Source organism: Crotalus tigris, unplaced genomic scaffold (genome assembly GCF_016545835.1).
Source record: "Crotalus tigris isolate CLP2741 ecotype Arizona unplaced genomic scaffold, ASM1654583v1 scf7180000017605.3043972, whole genome shotgun sequence".
In the NCBI taxonomy this organism is placed as follows: domain Eukaryota; kingdom Metazoa; phylum Chordata; class Lepidosauria; order Squamata; family Viperidae; genus Crotalus; species Crotalus tigris.
This window is the reverse complement of record NW_024096508.1, coordinates 2,114,406-2,135,762: the sequence shown is the minus strand read 5'-3', so window position 1 is coordinate 2,135,762 and position 21,357 is coordinate 2,114,406. Positions and strand designations below refer to the sequence as shown.

Sequence of the window (21,357 nt, the reverse complement as noted above, 5' to 3'; positions counted from 1 at the left end):
GGCGGTGGGATGGCGTAGCTTTGTCGGTGAGGAGCTGTGAGCCGCTCTTTGGGGCTGTGCTTGGAGAACGAGCGTCCCCGTAGCTTGTCTCACGCACGTTCTCGGGATCCTGAGGGAGAAGGTCCTGTCGCCGTTTTTCGGGTGGAAGGAAATAAGCGTGTTACATTAGCTGAGCCATATAGACAGTCTTCCCCAACCTGGAGCTCTCTTGGTGTATTGGACGACATCTCTCATCACCCTAATTCAGCGTGGCTTGGGCGGGGGGGGGGGGCACCTGGCTGAGAAAGCTTGAAATAAAACGGTAACCTTTAGGGTTGCTGTCCCTGATCCTGAAGTTGCAACTATAATGACCATATTGATAAACTTCTAGATGACATGATCAACATCAGTAAAAAAAGGGATCCTATGTATTTTGCATGTTTTTACTAAAACATTTGCATTCTATTTCTGCTAGACTGAGGGCTTTTAATGAGGGATATAAAACGTTGCTTTTGTATTTAATTGCTGAAGCCTTTATAATGTTTAAATAGACAAAGAAAATGTCTTCACAAAAACCAATGAGATATGGACATACAGAAGGCCAGACAGATGTCTGCTTCAATGATACTGGAAGGTGAGTGATTGAAGCTTTACTTATCTAGTGATTTACTTCAGAAATATACAAATATTTTTGAAATGTGCTTAGTTGCATGAGAACATAGAAATCTGTTATTGGTCGCAGATGTCTCCAAGTTTTTGTCTAAAATGAGAAGTTTTCTGCTTTGCAGAACACTTATATTGGCAGTCATTCTGGGCATCGCTGTGCAAAAAGGCAGAGTATAAATATTAAAATATTTGTACACTTCAATTGCAATTCTGCATAGATATATATGGAAACATACATCTGATCCTTATGAGTGGAAAGTATGTTCCATGGTTATCTGTGCCTGACTGAATAATAAACAGTAAAGGAATTAAGAGAAACTATTGTTGGATTCATGACAGCATATGATAAAGTTCTTTAGTCTCTTTTCAAAGTGACTAGATTTGAACTCTCCCTAGCCCACTATGCAAGCCATGCCAAAGTTCTTTCCCAATATAATTAAAATAAATAATCAAAATAATTAAACATATATAGATAGTTAACAATGGCAACTGGAACCAGAATTGCTGTCATTAAGCAACATGGTCATAAAGTGTGGCATCATGTGTTCACACTACTTAGCAATGTAATTCCAGTGTGCCAGCTGCCATCATTAAGTGAATCCTTGGGGGTTTGCATGGATATAGTTAGCTAAATTTGCACATTGTGGTACGTCATAAAGTGATTTAGAAACCAGATTAATGAGATTTGCCTAAGACGGGTGTCAAACTCGCAACATCATGTGACGTGTTGTGATGTATCGCAACTTTTTTTTCATTGCCGATAATGGGGTGGGCGCAGTTTCGGCATGACACATCTGGCCTACGAACTGCAGTTTGACACCCCTGGCCTAAGACAAAGAAGACAAAAGCAAGGAAATCACAGCAGGATTTTAATACCTGGGATTAATTAACCTGGGGAGCTACTTAGGAAACCCCAATCCTATAAATGCTATTCTTGGAGACCAGCCTTTTTGCTTGTAGTCATTATTTAGTCTTTAAGGAAAAAATACAGTTAGATGGTGTTACCTTTTGTTACTATAGATTTTAATGAAATCTGAATATGTGTATGAAATAGTTATGCATATTGTTACTATATCCTTGTATTTTGATTTTGTTTCTTTGAATAGTTGTATTGTAACTTGTGGCAGTGATGGAGATGTAAGAATTTGGGAAAGCCTGGATGATGATGATCCAAAGTCCATTAATATAGGAGAAAAAGCCTACTCCTTTGCTCTCAAGGTACTCCTGAAATTGATACAAATGATAGCCTGATTTCTTTCACTATATGCATAAATGTTATTTGTGACAGTACCTCAACTAGGTTCATTTATTATGGTTAGTATTTTTCTAAAACATGATTAGTGAACTGTACTACAATTGGCTGGATTCATACATCATTCTAAGTTACATAAGCCATAGTGTATAAACTAGAATCATATTACATTGCTAAGCAAAATCCAAACAAAACATAAGTTTATATTAGATGTGAACCAAGCCATTGAATAGCTTGGACTGTATATAATGGTGAACTAAATCCTATTTTGCATGTAAACGTTGATTTCTTTATTTTAGAAGGGTTTTGAATTCAGAATATAGCATTTCTAATTCAGTAGGGTAATTCTGAAACTGAAATATGATCAAAACAGTGGATAGCTCAGATTCAAAACCAGTGCATCCAAAACTTACTGTAGTAGGCAACTGGTATTAATTTTCAATTTCTTATATGTGTATGATTCTGGCTTTGAGTTTAGAAAAGTGGGTTTGAAAACAAGTGAAGCTGTTCATCTGAGAAGAACAGAATTATGATGAGATTCATAGATTTTTATAAATTTTGTAAATTGAAATTTTTTTCATCCATTCCTTTCCATTTTTCTGGCCACATGTGCCTCAAATGATTAATTTGTGGGGACTTAGGGTTGCAAAATGTGATAACTTTTTCTGCAAGTTACAAGACTTCAGTTCCATATAATAGATATATTTATTCATTGAATGAAATTTAACTTCTTTATGTTGTGAAGTAATAATAGAAATGTTTAAATTTTTAAAAAATTATTAAGCTCCAATGTAGAAAATCAAATGTATGCAAATTCCAGTTTTTCCCTGAATCATTATGTGTCTCTAAGCTTCAAGTCTGACTTTCTATTGGTGTCTAGATCAAAATTCCTAAGAGAATTTCAATATTCAGTATTGGATGAAGTCTGCCCCCTAGTGAATATGGCAAGTTAAAGCAAATCTAGTGCTTTCTATAAGATATCAAAACTTCATTCACAAGTGGAAGCTGAACTTCCTTTTCTGTCCTGTGTGATCTGGGTTGAATGTTTTGAAGTTATCATCTGTTAGACTTAGGAAAATATAAGGGACATTGCATCAATCTTAAGCCTCTGCAAAAACTAAAGCTTCTATTTTCCCCCCCTTGAAAAGGACCCCCAAATTATAATGTGTTGACCCCACGGTCCCTGGAAGACTCTATGAGTCCCAAAGAGGAGGCTGGGAGGCCAAATTTATAATCTGATTATTTTCTTATGTTTGCATTTGATTAATGTCTATGTATCCAATCATTTTAATAATTAGTCTGCCATTTTTTCCTTCATAGTTTTGCAGTTTTCTCCCAAGACATTATTCACTATTAATCTTGTTCGGTAGTTAGTTTCTTAGTCTTTCAAATATAGTTGTTGGTTCTTTCTTGCCATTCATCTACATATTTTCAGAATATGTTTTCATGTTTCCTCATTAACTTTATATTTGTATATACATATATGAATTATTATAATGTGTAAAGCAAACCATCAGTCTAGGTCATCCTGGATTTAAAAAATGATCAATTAAAAAGGGATGTTTAAAAATGGAATCTGGCCATATAGTATCTGATACCCTGATATGAGAAATTGATTCCCAACATTTATAACAAAAAATTAATCAAAATTGCTGAAATATCCTAAAATAGGCAAATTATGCAAGATACCTGGCTTTTGACACATTTTGATGTTGTGAAGAACATTTGACATTGGGTGAAATCATACATATCTGCAATGCAAAGTGGTGGCTGACTCTTGTTTTAAAGCATCTGACTCTTGTTTTAAATCTTAAGTAAATATATCAGCCTTAATAACATCTACCGATTCAGCACCTCAAATATTGTCCTGTATAGTTTTCAGTTTTGGAGCTGTATATAGAAAATAATTGGCTAAACCTGAGATAGAAATGAGGTTGGGTTCCTTTTTTTTAATCTCAAAACATATACAGTAAGTTCACCTACACTTGCTTGGTATAATCAATGTCTTTAATGTTTGAAAAAGCAGTTGGAGGGAAATTACTGGGTTTTTTTTTCAGATCTTTCCTTTTGTATCTGTCAAATTGCATGAAAGATTATTCTGTTCAAGGCAATGAAGGATGGACTAGTCTATAATCCTAATACTGCTTTATTTGTAGAATGGAAGATTGATTACTGCAGTATCTAACAACACTGTCCAAATCCATACATTCCCAGAAGGTCTTCCAGATGGTATCTTGACCCGTTTTACCACAAATGCAAACCATGTTGTTTTCAGTGCTGATGGAAGCAAAGTAGCTGTTGGATCTAGGTAAATATATTTGGGAGTTGAAAAAAAAAATACCCAAATTGTTTCAGTTATGGATTATTTTTCCTACCTGAATTTGCTGTGAAAGAATTATTATTTTAACTAAGACATAAGCATTCTGTGCAAATAACTTTGTATGTTCTGCTCATTGATCTTCTGAGACAGAATTTAATTCATCCTTCCCCTATCTGCTGTCCTCCAAATGGGTGATTTATGTTTTCCACTTCGTAAATCAAGAAGCCAGTGGCAGGCCAAAATATTGGAATTTGTAGCCAAACAATATCTGGAAGCTTTAGGATAGAGAGGTTGCCTCAGATTTTTAGTGTTTTATAGAGATATAGCAGCAGTCTACAATAGTCATCCATTTTGTGGGATATGGAAAGCTGTCTTCCTTATGACAAAATAATTTCCACACTCTTACTGTGACTTATAGTTATCTGAATACATAAAAGGGAATTTTGATGTTGAGTGTTTCACATAAGTGGAACAATAGTATTTGCTATGGAAGATTAATAAGTTTCAGAAAGTTGGTTTTAAACTGCCACATTTTAACTGCATTCTACAGCCATTCTTTAGTTTTTGCTGTTATAAAAAGGGTTTATGGTTTTATTTATGGAAATGGTTTTAGGGTTACTTCTAATTTTTTATTGATCTGTTAATAAAGTGTATTTGTGGTAGAATTTTCTTTGAATAATTGTTTATTTTAATCAATAATTAGCATGGTTTAATTTTAAAATTAGAACCATTTTTATATAATGGTTAAGACATCAGTCTAGAAACTGGGAGACTGAATTTTGGTTTCACTTTAGGCATGAAGCCACCTTGGTGATCTTAAGCCCATCACTTTCTCTCAGCCCTGGGAAACAGGCAATGGCAAACCACATTTGAAAAACCTTGTCAAGAAAACTGCAGGATCTAGTCCAGCCAGTTGCCAGAAGTCAAAAATTATTCAAAGGCGCGCGCGCACACACACACACACACACACACACACACACAGAGTTTAGAATAAATAATGTGAATTAATCTATTACTTGTAGAGATTTTTACTTCTGCAGCTTTCTTTGCTAAAGAATGACTCTAAAAAGGTAGTAAAAATACTGTTTAGAATGGTGGTATAGTGACTGTTTATTCAATTTAAAAATACTCTTTTTTAATTATAATTATCTCTAGTGATTTTCTGGTGAAAATAGTGGATGTAACTGACAGCAGCCAACAAAAGACATTTCGAGGACATGATGCACCTGTTTTGAGTGTATCATTGGATCCAGCTGGTACCTTTCTGGTATGTCCTATAGACTTCTTTTCCATTGCTCCTTTAATAACATATGCTTTGTATTGTTGTATTTCCCCAACACAGCATTTCATTTGGAGATTCTGTTGCAGAAATTTGCATATACTAATTTATTAACTTATGCTTTATGAGTTAATCTCATATTTACTTCATGAAGGAAAATTATTGATTTCTTGGTCTTTGTTAAGGCTATGTCCCAAAAAGATTAAATGATAATAAATCAAAATAATATGTTCAAAATCAAATTTATGGATGATGTGAGAACCTACATGCATGAAAAAAATTCTATACAATTATACTGCTAAAGTGATTTAACAATTATCTTTTACTTAGGAAAGATGAATACAGATTTGAAGGGGTTCATACTTAGAGAAATTATTGTACCAGTGTATCCTGTGTAAGTGAAAAATACTGTCAGGCATGAAACCAAAAATGACATGTGATGATTCTTCCAAGCTGAGTTCTTTATTGTTTTCACACCTATAGACAAAACCTTGCCAGACTGAGGACTACTATTTGCATCTACAGTATACTCAATATACTGTTAGGGAGGGCTGTCTTAGTAATGAGTTGCCATTTGCTTTTCTGGAATGCACCCCCACCTCTTGGCGATTCACGTTCTCAAAATATTTCATCACAAATACATAGATAGCAGTGCAGTGGCTCAGCAGTTAAGACACTGGGCTTGTTGGCTGGAAAGATGGCAACTTGGTTTGAAACTGAACTCCACATGATGGCATGTGTTCCAGTCCTTGTCCCAGCTCCTGCCAACCTAGCAATTCAAAAGCATGCAAATGTGAGTAGGTACCATTCCAGTGAGAAGATAACAGCGCTCCATGATGTCATGCTGGCCACATGACCACAGAAATGTCTTCGGACAGTGACTCGATGGCCTTGAAATGGAGGTGAGCATCGTCCCTATAGTCGGCAACAACTAGCAGAGTAAAATCCGCATGGACTCCTTTTTTTTACATAGATAGCTTAAATTAGGTGAAAAGGTATATTTGTTGGACTACATGATAAGTAAAAAGTACCCAGGTTTTAAATAATTTGTGTATTAAAATGTCCTGCCTTTTTGCTTAAAAAGCATTTATTTTCCTCCAGAGTGGGATGTTTCAGGAAAAGTATGTCAGCAAAGATGTGGTTTCATAAAGTGTCATGATACTGAACTCCGACATTTTAAATGTAGGCAGTAAGCAATGCCAGGTGCTATTATCTTTAAAAATGTTCATTTTACAGGCATCGGCTAGCTGTGATGGATCTGTCAGAGTGTGGAAAATTTCAGAACAGGTAAATAATATTTTCTGTTTCCCGTTTTAAATCTTGATTTAAATCCTAATGCAAATTTGGCATGACATTGTGGAACTAATATGGAGCAATTTGCAGACTATAATTCTTTTAGCAATTTGGAATAAACCTTTTTGTATTTAGTAAGACCTAGAACACAAACCTTAACATATACAATATAGTCAGTTATAAATACTATGTTTAGGAATATTTTGTCTTGAAAATTGGTTGTGATAGTCCAGCTCTTTTTATGGATGATGCATGTTGTTACTTACCTTCTCAGTGAGGAACTCTTAATAATTCAAGAAATCCCAGGATATAGTAAGAAAATCATAATGTGAGAAGCAGTAATTAATTTTTATTTACATTGGAAGAGGAACCTCTTTTAAAGCAATTGACTGAAAAAACAGGGCTGTCGCATGAATTAGTTTGATAAACTTGTTAAAACTATCTAGGGTGTTTTGTGTCTGCATGACCCTAAACCTGGATCTTTAATGTTTCAGCAATTACCCTACACCCACTTCTTGCAAATACTTTATATTTCAAAAAGTTTTATATCAAGCTAGTTAACCCCCATTATCTTATTTTACTTCCAGAATTGTGAGATAAGCTGGCAGCTGCTGCAAAAATGTAATGATGTGATAAATGCAAAATCTCTATGCAGACTGTCCTGGCAACCAAAAATCGGAAAGGTAATAAATTGCTTATCTATTTTTTGTTGTAGTGTGTGCGTACATGCGTATGCATGTGTGCACATAGGCATCTGTTATGAGGGTCTGCAAGAAGTAGTGCTGATGGCACATGTCATAATTTGGATGTCACTGCTGTTTTATATGAATGCCTCTGGGGGTGAGTACATGTGTGCAGACGCATGCTGACTTACATAAGTGGGTAGATGGCAACACCAAAGCTTCCTTCTTGGTTTCCTTGCTTGTGAGAGCTCCTGCAAAATAGTAAAAAAGTGAAGAGACACAGTGGAAGTCCAGGTTACCTATTGCCCCATTTCCTCTTTGCTGCTTTGGAAGAATCAGAGGAAAATAATGGGAGAAACTATGGGGAGGAAAGATGCCCTTCTCTTTCTTTATGCCAAGAAGTTACAGGATCCTGAAAGTTCCAGGCTTTCTTGGGCAACTTGTCGTTCCTTTTGCCCATTTTCTGAGAACTTTGTTCGCTTGCAAGAAGCGTTGTAGTGAGAAAAGAGAAGTAAGAAAAACTAGCAGCAGTGGAGGGAGGAGTTGGAAGGAAAATTCAGTTCATTTTTGAAAAGCATCAGAAAAGTCATAAAGAACAGGAGGAGAACAAGCAGTATTCACCTGGACAAAGCAAGTGGAAACAAAAAAATATATCAGAGGAGATGAGAGTTATCTAGTAAAGCAGAGGTCAGCAACCTTTTCATGCTGGTGGCCCGGAGGGAAAGGGAGCAGCTGTGAAATTTGTGCAATTGTGCATATGAAAAGGACTGCGTGCACCCGCATGGCTAGCAGCCCCATTTGTGCATGCATGCATGTGCTAGCCGCCGCCTCTGCTAGCACCATGCACATGTGCAAGCGGGCTGTGCAACGTCCATGGGCTAGTGGCCATATTTGCCCATGCGCTAGCCACCACCACTGCTAGTTCCACACGCATGCACAAATGGGTCTGCAGGCTCTACTGTGAGTGGGGTGAGTGCACACACACATAGTGGCCAGTAGGCTATGGTCCGGCATTGGGCCGCGGACCATAGGTTGCGGACCCTGTAGTAAAAAATACCTCATGAATGATTAGCGCTAATAGCAGCATTTCTCTGCAAAGCCCGTTGTATTTAGGTTGCATTCAGAAAAGTGTTTTAGCAGCGAGTTCTGGAAAAGAAGTGAGCATGCAGAGGAGCCAGAAGCCAAGGAGTCTGCATATCATGCTTGCCCTGGATTGTGAGGATTGAGGGAGAGTGAAGTCTTAATAATTTTCGTGAAGACCCCCATTTTTCATCTAGGCTAATTCTAGTCATTAGTGATTGACCTGGAATGGTCTAGAGGATTCTCATTAAAGTAGGCTTGACAAGTTAAGTTGCTGATGCTTGGAATGTTACCATGCAGGTGTTTGATTGAAATAGGATATTTATTAAGATTTTATTGCTCTTGAGGAATCACAAAGAGATTTTAAAATCCTGTCCTATTCTAATTCAATGTAACATCTGTGATTGCTTGATATTTACTATCTCTTGAGACTTGGTTCAATAGTTTATGAAAAGTTTTTCTGGAATAGGATACTATCTGTATGACTCTTGGAAAAAGTGCAGAGAAGAGCAACAAAAATGATTAGAGGGCTAGAGGCTAAAACATACGAAGAAAGGTTACAGGAATTGAGTATGTCTAGTCTAATGAAAAGAAGGACTAGGTGGGATATGATAATACTGTTCCAATATTTGAGGGGCTTCTGCAAAGACGAGGTGGTCAAACTATTTTCCAAAGCACCAATAAGCAAGACAAGAAGCGATAGTTGGAAACTAATCAAGGAGAGATGCAACCTAGAACTAAGGAGAAATTTCCTAATGATGAGAGCAATTAACTAATAGAATAACTTGCCATCAGAAGCTGTGGGTGCTCCATCACTGAAGGCTTTCAAAAAGAGACTGGACAACCATTTGTCTAAAATGAAGTAGAGTCTCCTGCTTGAGCAGAGGGTTGGACTAGAAGACCTCCAAGGTCCTTTCCAACTATTCTGTGTGGTTCAAATGTATTCCACAGTTCCTTGATTTGAAACCAAGATATTTAACCATTTATTTATTTATAAGATTTATTGGCCATGTTGAACACGCCATCATGGCCAATATTATGTTCACAAATCACACTAAACTAAAAACCAGTCCCATTGTAGCTTACCCAGATGTGTGCAGACCAAGTCTTTGTCCCCTGTGAGTTTTTTAATAAACAAAACCAGGATAGGACTTATTAAAAAAGCATTTACAAATCAGGTCCATCTTATTAACATTTTTTTTCTCCCTGAATAGCTGCTAGCCATTCCAGTAGAAAAAATAATCAAAGTATATAGAAGAGAAACATGGGATCATGAACTGGATCTATCAGATAATTTTATCACACAGGTTGGTATCCTTTTAGAAAGCTGCTTTTTAATCTGCTCTTGTTCTAAGTAATGTTTGCTTGGTGTCAGGGAAGAGAAAATCATATTTTCTTAAGCTGATTAATTGTTAGTCTGTTTATGAAAGAGTTCGGTACTAAATGGAAGTATGTTTGATATTTGGTTTATGTATGTATGTCCGAGTAAAAGCAGAGACCTATGATCAATAGTAGTAATCAGAGGTTAAGGTTCCTTTGTTTTATGAGCTGTGTAAAATCTTGCAAAGCAATAGTTGTGCTGCCTGTTACACAAGTGTGCTTTCCTCTTAACATTAGCTGGCAAACTACTTCAACACACCTATTCTTACCAAAAAGCAATGCAGAGAATCTGTTCTCTTTTATTCTATCTTGGTAGTCCTTTACTAGGCTCCTGGCTAAGGGAAAAAAGGAAGTCCCTGCTTGTCTACTCAGCCCCCTAGAGGGGCATCCAATCTAATTTCCAACTTTCTACTTTTCATATGGATGATAATAGTAAAAAACAAACAAAACCCAATTATCTTCCTCTATTGTCCATGGATCCAAATAGAACTTACCTTCTGGTGTGGCTGAAACCAGACAATTCAGCCCGTGTTTTACTATGGTTAAGTGGTAGGCTTCCAGGCTGGTCTCCACTGCTCAGTCTGCTGAGGGTCCTATCTCACCACCATTAATAGTCCCAAGATGGGCTGTCCAGGCTGTAGGACAAAATTATCCCCCAAATAATTTCTTCTGGATAAGGCTCCAGGCTGCCATTGCTTCTTGCCTCTGCACACTCCTGTGACTAATTTCTGTTAGTCACCCCAAACCCACGGCCAAACCCACTATGACCCACTGCCATAATGAATTTCTGGGATGTGTGTACCAGCACAATTCTGCCATTGCCACAGGTTTTCTGCCCAGATACAAATTTGTTGTCTTGACTTTCTCAATCTCTTCTCTTCATCTCTCTGTCCTCCTCCAAAACAGTACTGTAACACGACACTAACAAATTAACAACAACAAAAACTGCTAAAACATCTTTCATTCTGCTCAAAGAATGAGTACATCAAACACAATCTTAGCCAAAGAATTTATAATATCAAGGACTTGTTTTTTTTTCCACTTTAGCCCCTAAATATTGTGGCCTGGTCTCCTTGTGGACAATATTTGGCAGCTGGAAGTATCGGTGGCTATATAGTCATTTGGAAAGTGGAAACACAAGAATGCCTGGAAAGGTATCACTCGGTTTCTGTATCTCTGACAAAGATGGGCTTTTGCAAAGACAAAGAAAACTTATGGGAACCACTAATATATGACATAAAAGGTTTGGACAACCTATACCATAAAATCAAAACTGGCAAATTTTGAGACTTCTTCATTCACACTTTTTTATCAAGTAGCATGAAGTTAATTGTTTGGTTTTGGTTTAGCACATAGTTTAAGACAAGGGTCCCCAACCCACAGGCCACGGTTCATTACTGGGCCGTGGCCTGTTTGGAATTGGGCCATGTGAACAGCAGGCAGGCGCACACACTCGCAGATTGACTTGTGTGAGCGGTAGGCTAATGTGCATGCATACACATGTGCAGCTTAACTTGTGCAAGTTGAGCTACGTGTGCATGCGTATGCGCACTGGCCTGCCACTTGTGCGGCTTGGTTCCCCTCTATTCTCCCCCTTCCCTGTCGAGTTGCCAAGCCACAAAGGTTGGGGACAGCTGGTTTAAGACCATTAGGCCTTAGCAGCAGCTAAGCAAAGGTCTTCTTGTCTGAATGATTTCAGATGCATCTTTTATTATTATTCTTGCCTTTTTTAGGGTGAAACACGAGAAAGGTTACACTGTCTGTGGTCTGGCATGGCATCCCAAAGGTGGCCAGCTTGCTTATACAGATACAGAAGGCAATCTTGGACTACTTGAGAATGTCTGTGATATAGAAAGGAAGAAATCAATACATAAGGTAATATAAACTGGAAGTTTCCTTATTTTTTTCTATTAACTTTGTGATTATGAACCTAAATATATGAATCTGACGTTTATTGGCTGGAAGGCAGATCTTTCCTTTTTTAAAAAATGTTTGCTAATTTGGTATACTGTTAAATCCTGATTTTAGGCACCTAATGCTTCCAGCAAAAGCTATGATGATCTTTTTGATGAGGATGCCAAAGAGGACTTTCTAAATAGGGATTTCAGTGATGATGACTGGGGCTCTAAGGCAGCAACAAATGATGAAGATGAAGATGACTTTAAGATGATGTCGGGACGTCCCAGAAACCGAGGCGCAATAATAGAAGATGATGAGAACTCCTTAGGTGAGGATTTCCCAAAGCGGGAGGTGCAGAGCAGAGGGAGGGGCTGAATGTTGGGGCAGCTATAAATCTATAAGCATTTGGTAATTCTGCCAGTTTGGCTGCCAGCATTGTGAAAATGCTATAAAATGTCTTGATATGATCTTTCTGCCTTTCATAGATACTGGATTGCTGAAAGCTAATTCTGCCCTCGATAAGGAAGATGAAGAGGATGATTTGGACAATTTTGTTCCAGTTCAGCCGCTGCCATCTGACCAGAGGCCACTCTACAGCGGGCCATTGCCAACTCCTCGGCAAAAGCCATTCCAGTCTGGTTCTACCCCAACACATCTCACTCACCGCTTCATGGTTAATTTCAGATTTAAATTGCTTCATTAGCTGATCTTGTGATGGCGAACCTTTTAAAGACAGAGTGCCCAAACTGCAACCTAAAACCCACTTATGCATCGTCAGGTGCTGGGTGGGTGTGGCCCATTGGGTGGGCGTGTCTGCGGTGGTAACTGCAGACTGGGTGGGACTAAAAAGTTCAATCAATTCCAACTTTGCAAGATCTTTTTTTTTTCCGCGAGAACTTGAAATTGATTGAACCTTTTTTTTTTTTGCACATGGCAGCGGAGGCCTAAAGCAAAAAGGTTTTATAAAACCCAGCAGAAGGCCTAGGACTGGGGCAACAGCATGCATGCCCACAGAGAGGGCTCTGAGTGCTGCCTCTGGCACCCGTGCCATAGGTTCGCCACCACTGTTTTAGACAATAAGATTATTAATATTTTAAATAATTTGTAAGAACAGGCCAGAACTTAAAGAGTAAGGCAGTATATAAATTTAAATAATAGTAAAGTAATAATAATAATGAAGCTTCTAAATAGCCTGTATATACAGCTTCACTTAATGCAAAACTGAATGGCTTTTAACATATGCTGGGGTCACCTTCAAACTCTATAGTTTTATCAGCCTGAGCCTAAGTTGATAAAGGTCTGCAATTCTCATTCAAAAGCAAGTTCATTTCCTAAATAGCTCTTGACTATAAACTTGTTCCTATAAAAACAAGATAAGTATCATCAGTTGGTCCCCTTAACATTACTGACTGCACTTTTTGTGCAGTCTTTTCTTTTTAAAGCTTTGAATATTTATATAAAGTGAGTTGCAAAAACAAAAAACCCTTTCTAAAATAAAGGTAGGTGTCTTTCCCTCTATAAATAGGGGGGAAAGAGAAATGTATTTAAGTATATTTAGATAAGGGTAGGGTTAGAATCCATTGCTTCCTCTTTTAGAGAGAAAGGAAATCTGTTCCAGAAGTTAGGAATTTGGCTTACTTATCAGATGTTGATCCTGTGTTTTGCTGACCTATTCCGATTCTTCAGCAGACTATCTGTCTACTTCAATGGCAAATTCGTGTTGCAACTTATATAATTTATCCATCTTGGATAAATAGTCCTCCACTGATTGTGCTATCATCCCTCATTCCCTCCATCTCAAACTTCGCCTGCTGATTAAACATACCCAGACTATATGAATGGGCTGTGTGTTATCATATGGCTTGTACATACATATATACTGTATATACATATGACAGATCTGAAGTCAAACTTGCAGAAATATTTCTATCTTCTTAACAAGCCTTAACATCTCCCTTATAGGTATGGAACTCTGTGGGTATTATTCGCTGCTATAATGATGAACAAGACAATGCTATTGATGTTGAATTCCATGATACTGCAATACATCATGCAATGCATTTGCCAAATAATTTGAATCATACAATGGCAGACCTTTCCAGTGAAGCTATTTTATTGGCCTGTGACAGCACAGAGGAACTAGCAAGGTAAAAAGACAAAGTACTTAATTGTGAATTATAGCCAATAAAACTATCCTTTGTATTCCATGAACTCACAAGGGAGTAAGAGTAATGAGGATGGGATCAGTGCACTTCAGAGCTGCTGTTGTGTTCTAATTGCTTCAGATTTTCCTTCCAAAAAATCACATGGAGAATGAGGAAAAAGTGAAACCGATTACTGCAGAGCTCCAAATTGGAACGACTTAATTCAAAAGCATAATCAACAAGCATTTTAGTTTTTAATGCTCAAAAATGCAAGGCTAGGCGCATGTATCTGGGCCTCCCTATATTCATGTTTTCCTTACATTCATTTCTCTCTCTTATTTTTAGCAAGCTTCATTGCATTCATTTCAGTTCCTGGGATCCTAACAAGGAATGGACTGTTGATATGCTGCAGGATGAAGACATTGAAGCTGTTTGTTTGGGCCAGGGCTGGGCTGCATGTGCCACTAGTTCTCTTCTGCTTCGTGTGTTCACCATTGGTGGAGTTCAGAAAGAGATTTTCAGTTTTCCTGGACCTGTGGTGTCAATGGCAGGACATGGAGAGCAGCTGCTCGTGGTCTTTCACAAAGGTGCTTTCTGTATTTTATTTGTTGTTTAGTTGTTTAAATTTAAAATGTTGATTATTCAAATCTCTTTCAGGTGTCCTTGTATGATTGGGGAAGGGGTGTGGCTGCACAGTGTTTTCCAGGACCAGGAATTTCCCAAAAAAATTGACCTTAGAAAAATTTGATGTTGAAATGAGCACTTCTACATTCTGACTCTAGGACAAATTTAAATCAAACATTTGGTCATTCTACATAATTCCCACTTTAATTTTTTTAAAGACCATGCCATTATATCTTTGAATTCATTAACTAACCCCATTTCCAATTAGAATTGAAATTTTAATTTTAGTCACATGACTAAGCTGTCTTGAAGTATTTAAGAACTGCATCTGTCACTTTCTGTTATCTTTATCCAAAACTAGAATTTGCCACCTAGTTCTAGTGCTTACATTTAGGAAATCTTGGCCTAGGAAGCTTTTTTAATTAAGTAAAATCATTCAGTACTGTCAAATCTGCCAATAGCAGTAATGAAAAACCAGAACACTTTATGTTGTGTTGCTGTTTTCCTTCTAGGTGGAGATATTGAGCATGTAAGTCTGCTCTGTCATTCAGCCATGATTCAGTCTGGTTTTCTATCGTTTGTCTTTATTTTTTTAAAGATGCAATATTAGTAAAGGTAGAAGTTAAGGATTCAAAAGACCGCAAACATTATTCTACAACTCACAGTGATTGCTGTAAAAGTAGAATAATGATAATTACTATAATTATTAGAATTTTATTTGGACAAATATTTTAGACCTCACTTCATGAATATAATTTTATGTTCCTAAAATAATTTTAAGTTCCAAATTATAGTCATGTTGACAATGTTTAAAATTACTCAGTGAATAGAATTCCATCACAATAATTCAGTAGCATAAAGGAGAATTTGCATCTGCGCAGCTAAATTCTTTCCTTTACTCTTCCCCACAACTTTTTAGTGTGACTTACTTTGGTCAGAATTAACACTGTACCTTTCCCACTCCCACCCTTAATTGTAGGCACTGGATTTGAAGGGGATCAATGTCTTGGAATTCAGCTTCTAGAACTTGGAAAAAAGAAAAGACAGATTTTACATGGTGAATCACTTCCTCTTTCCAGGAAATCCTATTTAGCATGGATAGGATTTTCAGCAGAAGGTAAGATGGTTCATTTAAGATATAGTTAAATCCTAATTTATTATTTTATTAATGAAATACTATTGAGGGACAGTGAATGTGATTGTACATTTGTACATTTGCAGTCCTCAACCCTGTTTCATATCAAACACCTTCCAGACATCAGGAATGGAACACATCACATGCTTAGTTGATTAAAAATTATGCATCCATTATTGATGTTAAAACAGTGTTATTGGTTTCTAGGATGAAAGGGAAAAGGAAATGGGTGCACTACATTGAATGTCCATGTATTTTTACTCTAGGTTACCAGAAGAGGGAGTTATTGCCAAAGTTTGCTACAAATCTGTTGATTTTCTTCAAAATGTTTTGTACTTTTTAATATACGTGATGATGATGAGAGATGTAGCATTTAATATGATGTTCATTCATGAATCTCTACAGCTGCTTCAAAGAAAACTGATTGTCGAAACAAAACTATGTGCTTTTCTAATGAATAACTAGGTACTCCCTGTTTTGTGGATTCTGAGGGTATTGTACGAATGCTGAACAGAAGGCATGGTAATATTTGGACCCCAGTCTGTAATACAAGAGAGCACTGTAAAGGGAAGTCAGACCATTACTGGATTGTTGGCATTCATGAAAACCCTCAGCAGCTCAGGTACAAAAATAATTTAAAATTGTCCCTGTTCTTTAGAACAGTGTTCAACACAGAAATATTCAAGCATCTGTTGAAAGATCATTTTCTCAATCATCCTCTCTTGTCAGCTTCCCACTACCTTATTTCATTTAAATAGAGCCTCCCAGGGTTATTTTTTTTTTTACTAGAAAAAGGCCTGTGGAACTAGCAATTCACCTGCCATAAGCACAAAAATATTGTGTTCTTCCAATTCCCCTTTCAAGTAACTCTTTTCTTGGAAATTCATTAAAGCCTCAGAAAATGTCAGCCTGGGAAGATGAGTATGAATGAAAGTCATTGTGGTTTCCCCCCACCTTCTCGCTCATCCAAAATGATGATGATAGAAAACACATCATTTAAACACAGTTTAAAAAGAATGTCTGTAAAAATGTCACCTTCATTGAAGGCTTGGTTTTAAAAGAGTGGCTGATTGGGTTAGACATTTAGATTGTGAAAACACTTTCCAGCCAATATTTTTAATTAGTTCATTGAATAAGAATGATGCATTTATAATATTTATTAGGCTTCATTCCTTTAATCCCTAATGTAACATAATAGACAATGAAATATAATTAGTAGAATGGCAGTAGTAGAGTTGTGGATATAAGAGATGGAATTTGAAACCCTCTCCAACCACATTTATGCTCACAACCTTCTAATCTCATTTAATGCACTTCTCCCGTGAATTTGGCATCTTGATAAAGCAATTTTTTCTTGGCTCAGGCTTGCAAAGAAGCTGATTTAAGTTACTCATTTGATTAATTAAATGCAACGGTTGGAAACTAATGGAGGAGAGAAGCAACCTAGAACTAAGGAGAAATTCCTGACAGTTAGAACAATTAACCAGTGGAACAACCTGCCTCCAGAAGCGGTGAATGCTCCAACACTGGAAGTTTTTAAGAAGAGACTGGACAGCCATTTGTCTGAAATGGTATAGGGCAGGGGTAGGCAACCTCGGCTCTTTTATGACTCATGGACTTCAACTCCCAGAATTCCTGAATCAGCATAGCTGACTCAGGAATTCTGGGAGTTGAAGTCCATGAGTCATAAAAGAGCCGAGGTTGCCTACCCCTGGTATAGGGTTTCCTGCCTGAGCAGGGGGTTAGACTAGATGACCTACAAGGTCCCTTCTAACTTTATTATTATTATTATTATTCATTGATTTGCCTAAAATGGCAGCATATTATTAGGCCAGTCCATACTTAAGATGACTGTGACATTATACTTTCTGTGTGAGCAATCTTCTCTTGTCTGACTTTACTAAAAGCTCTGCTAAGTAATTATAAAACATGGCATCTTACATTAAATGAATTAAAGTGACAAAGGAATAATTATGCTATTTTTAGAGAACTCTTATTTGGATGCTAAATAAAGTATTTGCCTATTCAAGGCTTAGAGAAAACTCCAGGTTTTTTTTCCTAAAATTTGTTAATTTTTAGCCTGATACTAAAAAAAAATTGAGAAAAATGCAAACTTCCTCTTCTTTACATGTATACTGCTGAATGTGTAAACAGCTTGTTCATGCTATGGTGACTCTGGGAAGGAGAAGACGGTTGAATTATATCTTTTGATTCTGTATTTTTCTTGAATAGATGCATTCTTTGTAAAGGAGCTCGTTTTCCAGCTACGCTTCCCCGTCCTGCAATAATAGTGCTGCCATTTAAGCTCCCTTTTTGTCAAACTGCAACAGATAAGGGTCAAATGGAGGTGGGTAATCAGAATTTATGATTAAGATCATTTGTACGGTTTAGTTGCAGTTGCATATAATACACACACAGACACAAACTACATATAGAAACAGTGGCCCTACTTGCACACGTATGTCTCAGCTTTAGGATGATGGTATGCATTCTGTGGCAATATTTATGCACAATGTATAGTGTACATTATTTATTAATTTCTCAGCTGTTCCCCCCTCCCCAATAAAGCAAGCTAGCAAGTTCCTAATCCTTAAAATTGCCAAGTTACACTTGGGAGCATAGGGATACCATCTGCTGAAATCTTGAAAGCAAGAGGGGGGTGAAGATGAATAATCTCTCAAGAGCAAAGCTTTTGACGCTATGTATCTAAATGTTTGCATGGTTGAAAGGATTTTTTGCTCTATTTGTTTTGTAAAGTTACCTTTACATTTTCAAATTAATTCAAATTCCAGTTAATGTGATCTATTTTGTTTGCCTATTTCTAGTCCTTTATTTAATTATCACAATTTCAGAGTAATTTATAAACTTCTCCTGGTTCAGTACTAAATTTTATATTATGTATCTTGCAGCCATGATAAAATAGTTGTATAAACTATGTTTTTCTTTCCTTTCTCTGCATGTTGTAGGAGCAATTCTGGCGCTCAGTCTTGTTCCACAACTATGTAGACTATTTATCTCAAAATGGATATGAATATGATGAAAGTGTGAAAGGCCAGGCAGTCCAAGAACAGCAGAATCTCCTGATGAAAATGTTTGCAGTAAGTGGGTAAAGTTATAAATCTCTCTTCTTCAATCTAATTCCTTTCAGTTGTACTAGATTTCAGCTTCCATTAAGCCTCAGCCTACCAAGCCAATACAGGAGTTAAAGTGAAACATCAGAAGGGCACCACACTGGGAAGGATTATTTCAAATTTACCTGAGTAAAAAATCTTAGACGGTTGATTATTATATTACTTAAATAAAAACTCCTATTCAATGATTTTTTTCTTTGAATTTTTTTTAATTGTTCCACACAATTGTCTATTCCCAAGTTAACTTTTATTAACTCTGAAACGGACAAGAAATGTTTTAAGCACAAAACTAGGCAAAATGTAACTTGTTAATATATGTACTGTAATGTTCAGTGTAAGTTAGACAGTCATCCCGGACAATAAGTAGACATTTGCCAATCAACAGAAAAAATATTGGAAGTGCCCATAGCAAACTGAGATAACTTCAAAAAGATGAAATGTGCATCACAACCCAGTCTTGCCTTTAAATGCTTGCATCCTGATGTCTGATGCATGCATGTAAGTTGTGAGTTTTGTATCATGATACTGCTCATTGCTTGCCTTCTTCCCATGGCCGTAGGTAATTTGACTGTGGACAGAGCTGCTGCAAGAGAGAAACCAAAGCACTGGCATAAAGCTGGCAGGGAGGCTCAGATAAGGAGAGGATCTAAGGCAGAAAAAACTTGAACTAGAGGAGATGAATGTGTTTAGGCATTTGTGTCAGGAGTAGCAAGAGCTTTGGGAAGCAGAAGGCCAGATCCAGAGATAAAGGAAGACCAGGCTCAGGAAATGAGTCGCCTTGATCAGCAAATTATGTTCAAAGCTCAGGCTCTTAGTGCCAACCTAGAAATGAAATCAATTGTGTGACTATCCTACCATGTTTTATAAATAGCCTCAGGAAGCCTGAGTATTCTTGTAACTATGGGGTGAAGACTGAGAATTTAACACTTATCTGTACTTGCCAGGATCCTAATAAAAATGGCCTATCCTAGCCAAACCCATTTGTTTTTCAAGATAAGCCTGTTTCAACTTCCTTGAAATATAAAGGAGAGGCCATTTTTGGAGAGGAACCTGAGAAGGAGAAAGACTCTTAGTCTCCTTTTTCCTCAGCCCATACTTCTGCTCACTCAGGCTTCCCAGTGGCTTTTATGTACTGTGCAGGTTAATTATTAGATAGGTTTGGTCCTTACCTACGATATATTATAACTATCTGCTCATTATTGTAATAGAATGTTTGAAAAGCAGAGACAAGGATTTCTTGAACTCACTATTTTTTAATTTAAAAAAACTATATAATAGTTTTATATTATATAATATTATTATATTATAGATAGCTAGAATATATAATATGGAAGTTCTCTGTCTCTTAAATATAGTTTTTCTTCAGTGAATGTTTCACCTGCAGTTTTCCTGAGATTGCTCACTTTGCATCATAATTGGAGTTATTTTCAAAGCTACGAAATGGCTTTATAAGCAAATAGCTGGGACTCATTCTGTTCTGGCCTGGATGTGTTACGGTTCCTTGAATTTCTGTCTAGTAAAGAATGACTGAGAACTGAATGTTCTATTTTCGAGAACAAACATTTTTTATCCTTTTTTTCCCCAAATAAATATTTCTCTGATAAATATTAAAACTTTTTTTCCTCTTTGCTTTAAAAATAGTTATCTTGCACACTGGAACGTGAATTTCGCTGTATGGAGCTTGCTGAACTCATGACACAAAATGCCACGAGTTTAGCTATCAAATACGCCTCTCGCTCACGGAGGCTGATTCTTGCCCAGAAGCTCAGTGAACTTGCTGCGGAGAAGGTCTCAGAGCCGGCATCTACTGAAGAGTGCGCTGAACAAGAAGAGGAAGAAGAAGAGAAGCAGCAGCAGCCGGATTTTAGAAACCATCTGAATGCTGGGTAAAAATGAACTCTGAAAGGGACATAACACATAGCAAATTTTTATACTTTTGTTTGTGTTGGAAGCTAGGCAGGTGCTTTCTAAATCACTGTGGAGGAAAATGCTCCAATTGTCCCATTTTCTTGCCGCAGGACTGAGTCAGATTGACAGTGTACAAAGGCTCTCAATTGCAGCTAATCCTCGACTTACAACCATTCAATTAGCGACTGTTTGTAATTACAATAGTGCTGAAAAAAGTGAGTTACAACCGGTCCTTGCGCTTATTTAGCATCCCCATGGTCAAAATTAGGGCGCTTGGCAACGGGCCTGTATTTACGACGTTAGCTGCATCCCAGGGTTACACGATCGCCAATTGAAACCTTCCCGGTGAGCTTCCAAGAAGCAAAATCAATGAGGGAAGCCAGATTTGCTGAACAGCTGCCTGATTCACTTAACAATTGCAGCGGTTTTCTTAACAACCGTGGCAAGAAAGGTGATAAAATTGGGTGCAACTCTCAGCATCCACCTGGCTTAGCAACAGAAAATCTCATCCCAATTGTCGTAAGTCAAGAACCACCTGTATAATATCAGAAACCCAAGGCCTCGATTCAGTAGCATACTTTCAA

General features: G+C 37.2%; 1 protein-coding gene across 3 annotated transcripts in view; it reads left to right on the top strand.

Moving 5' to 3' along the window:
• Positions 1-21,357, top strand: part of WDHD1 (WD repeat and HMG-box DNA binding protein 1) — a 30,218-nt gene that overhangs the window by 134 nt on the left and 8,727 nt on the right. Inside the window, exons 1-19 of one of the 3 annotated variants that reach the window (XM_039321221.1) lie at positions 7-26; positions 531-613; positions 1,752-1,863; positions 4,054-4,205; positions 5,373-5,484; positions 6,733-6,783; positions 7,377-7,472; positions 9,767-9,859; positions 10,980-11,086; positions 11,666-11,807; positions 11,961-12,159; positions 12,317-12,504; positions 13,794-13,978; positions 14,321-14,562; positions 15,579-15,716; positions 16,200-16,356; positions 17,967-18,081; positions 18,701-18,832; positions 20,507-20,751. In XM_039321221.1, the coding sequence (XP_039177155.1) occupies positions 540-613; positions 1,752-1,863; positions 4,054-4,205; positions 5,373-5,484; positions 6,733-6,783; positions 7,377-7,472; positions 9,767-9,859; positions 10,980-11,086; positions 11,666-11,807; positions 11,961-12,159; positions 12,317-12,504; positions 13,794-13,978; positions 14,321-14,562; positions 15,579-15,716; positions 16,200-16,356; positions 17,967-18,081; positions 18,701-18,832; positions 20,507-20,751 (2,540 nt within the window). In that variant the 5' untranslated portion in view covers positions 7-26; positions 531-539. Of the gene's footprint in view, positions 1-6; positions 122-530; positions 614-1,751; positions 1,864-4,053; positions 4,206-5,372; positions 5,485-6,732; positions 6,784-7,376; positions 7,473-9,766; positions 9,860-10,979; positions 11,087-11,665; positions 11,808-11,960; positions 12,160-12,316; positions 12,505-13,793; positions 13,979-14,320; positions 14,563-15,578; positions 15,717-16,199; positions 16,357-17,966; positions 18,082-18,700; positions 18,833-20,506; positions 20,752-21,357 lie in introns of those variants that run through there. The other 2 variants (XM_039321214.1, XM_039321204.1) reach the window with 2 other exon arrangements.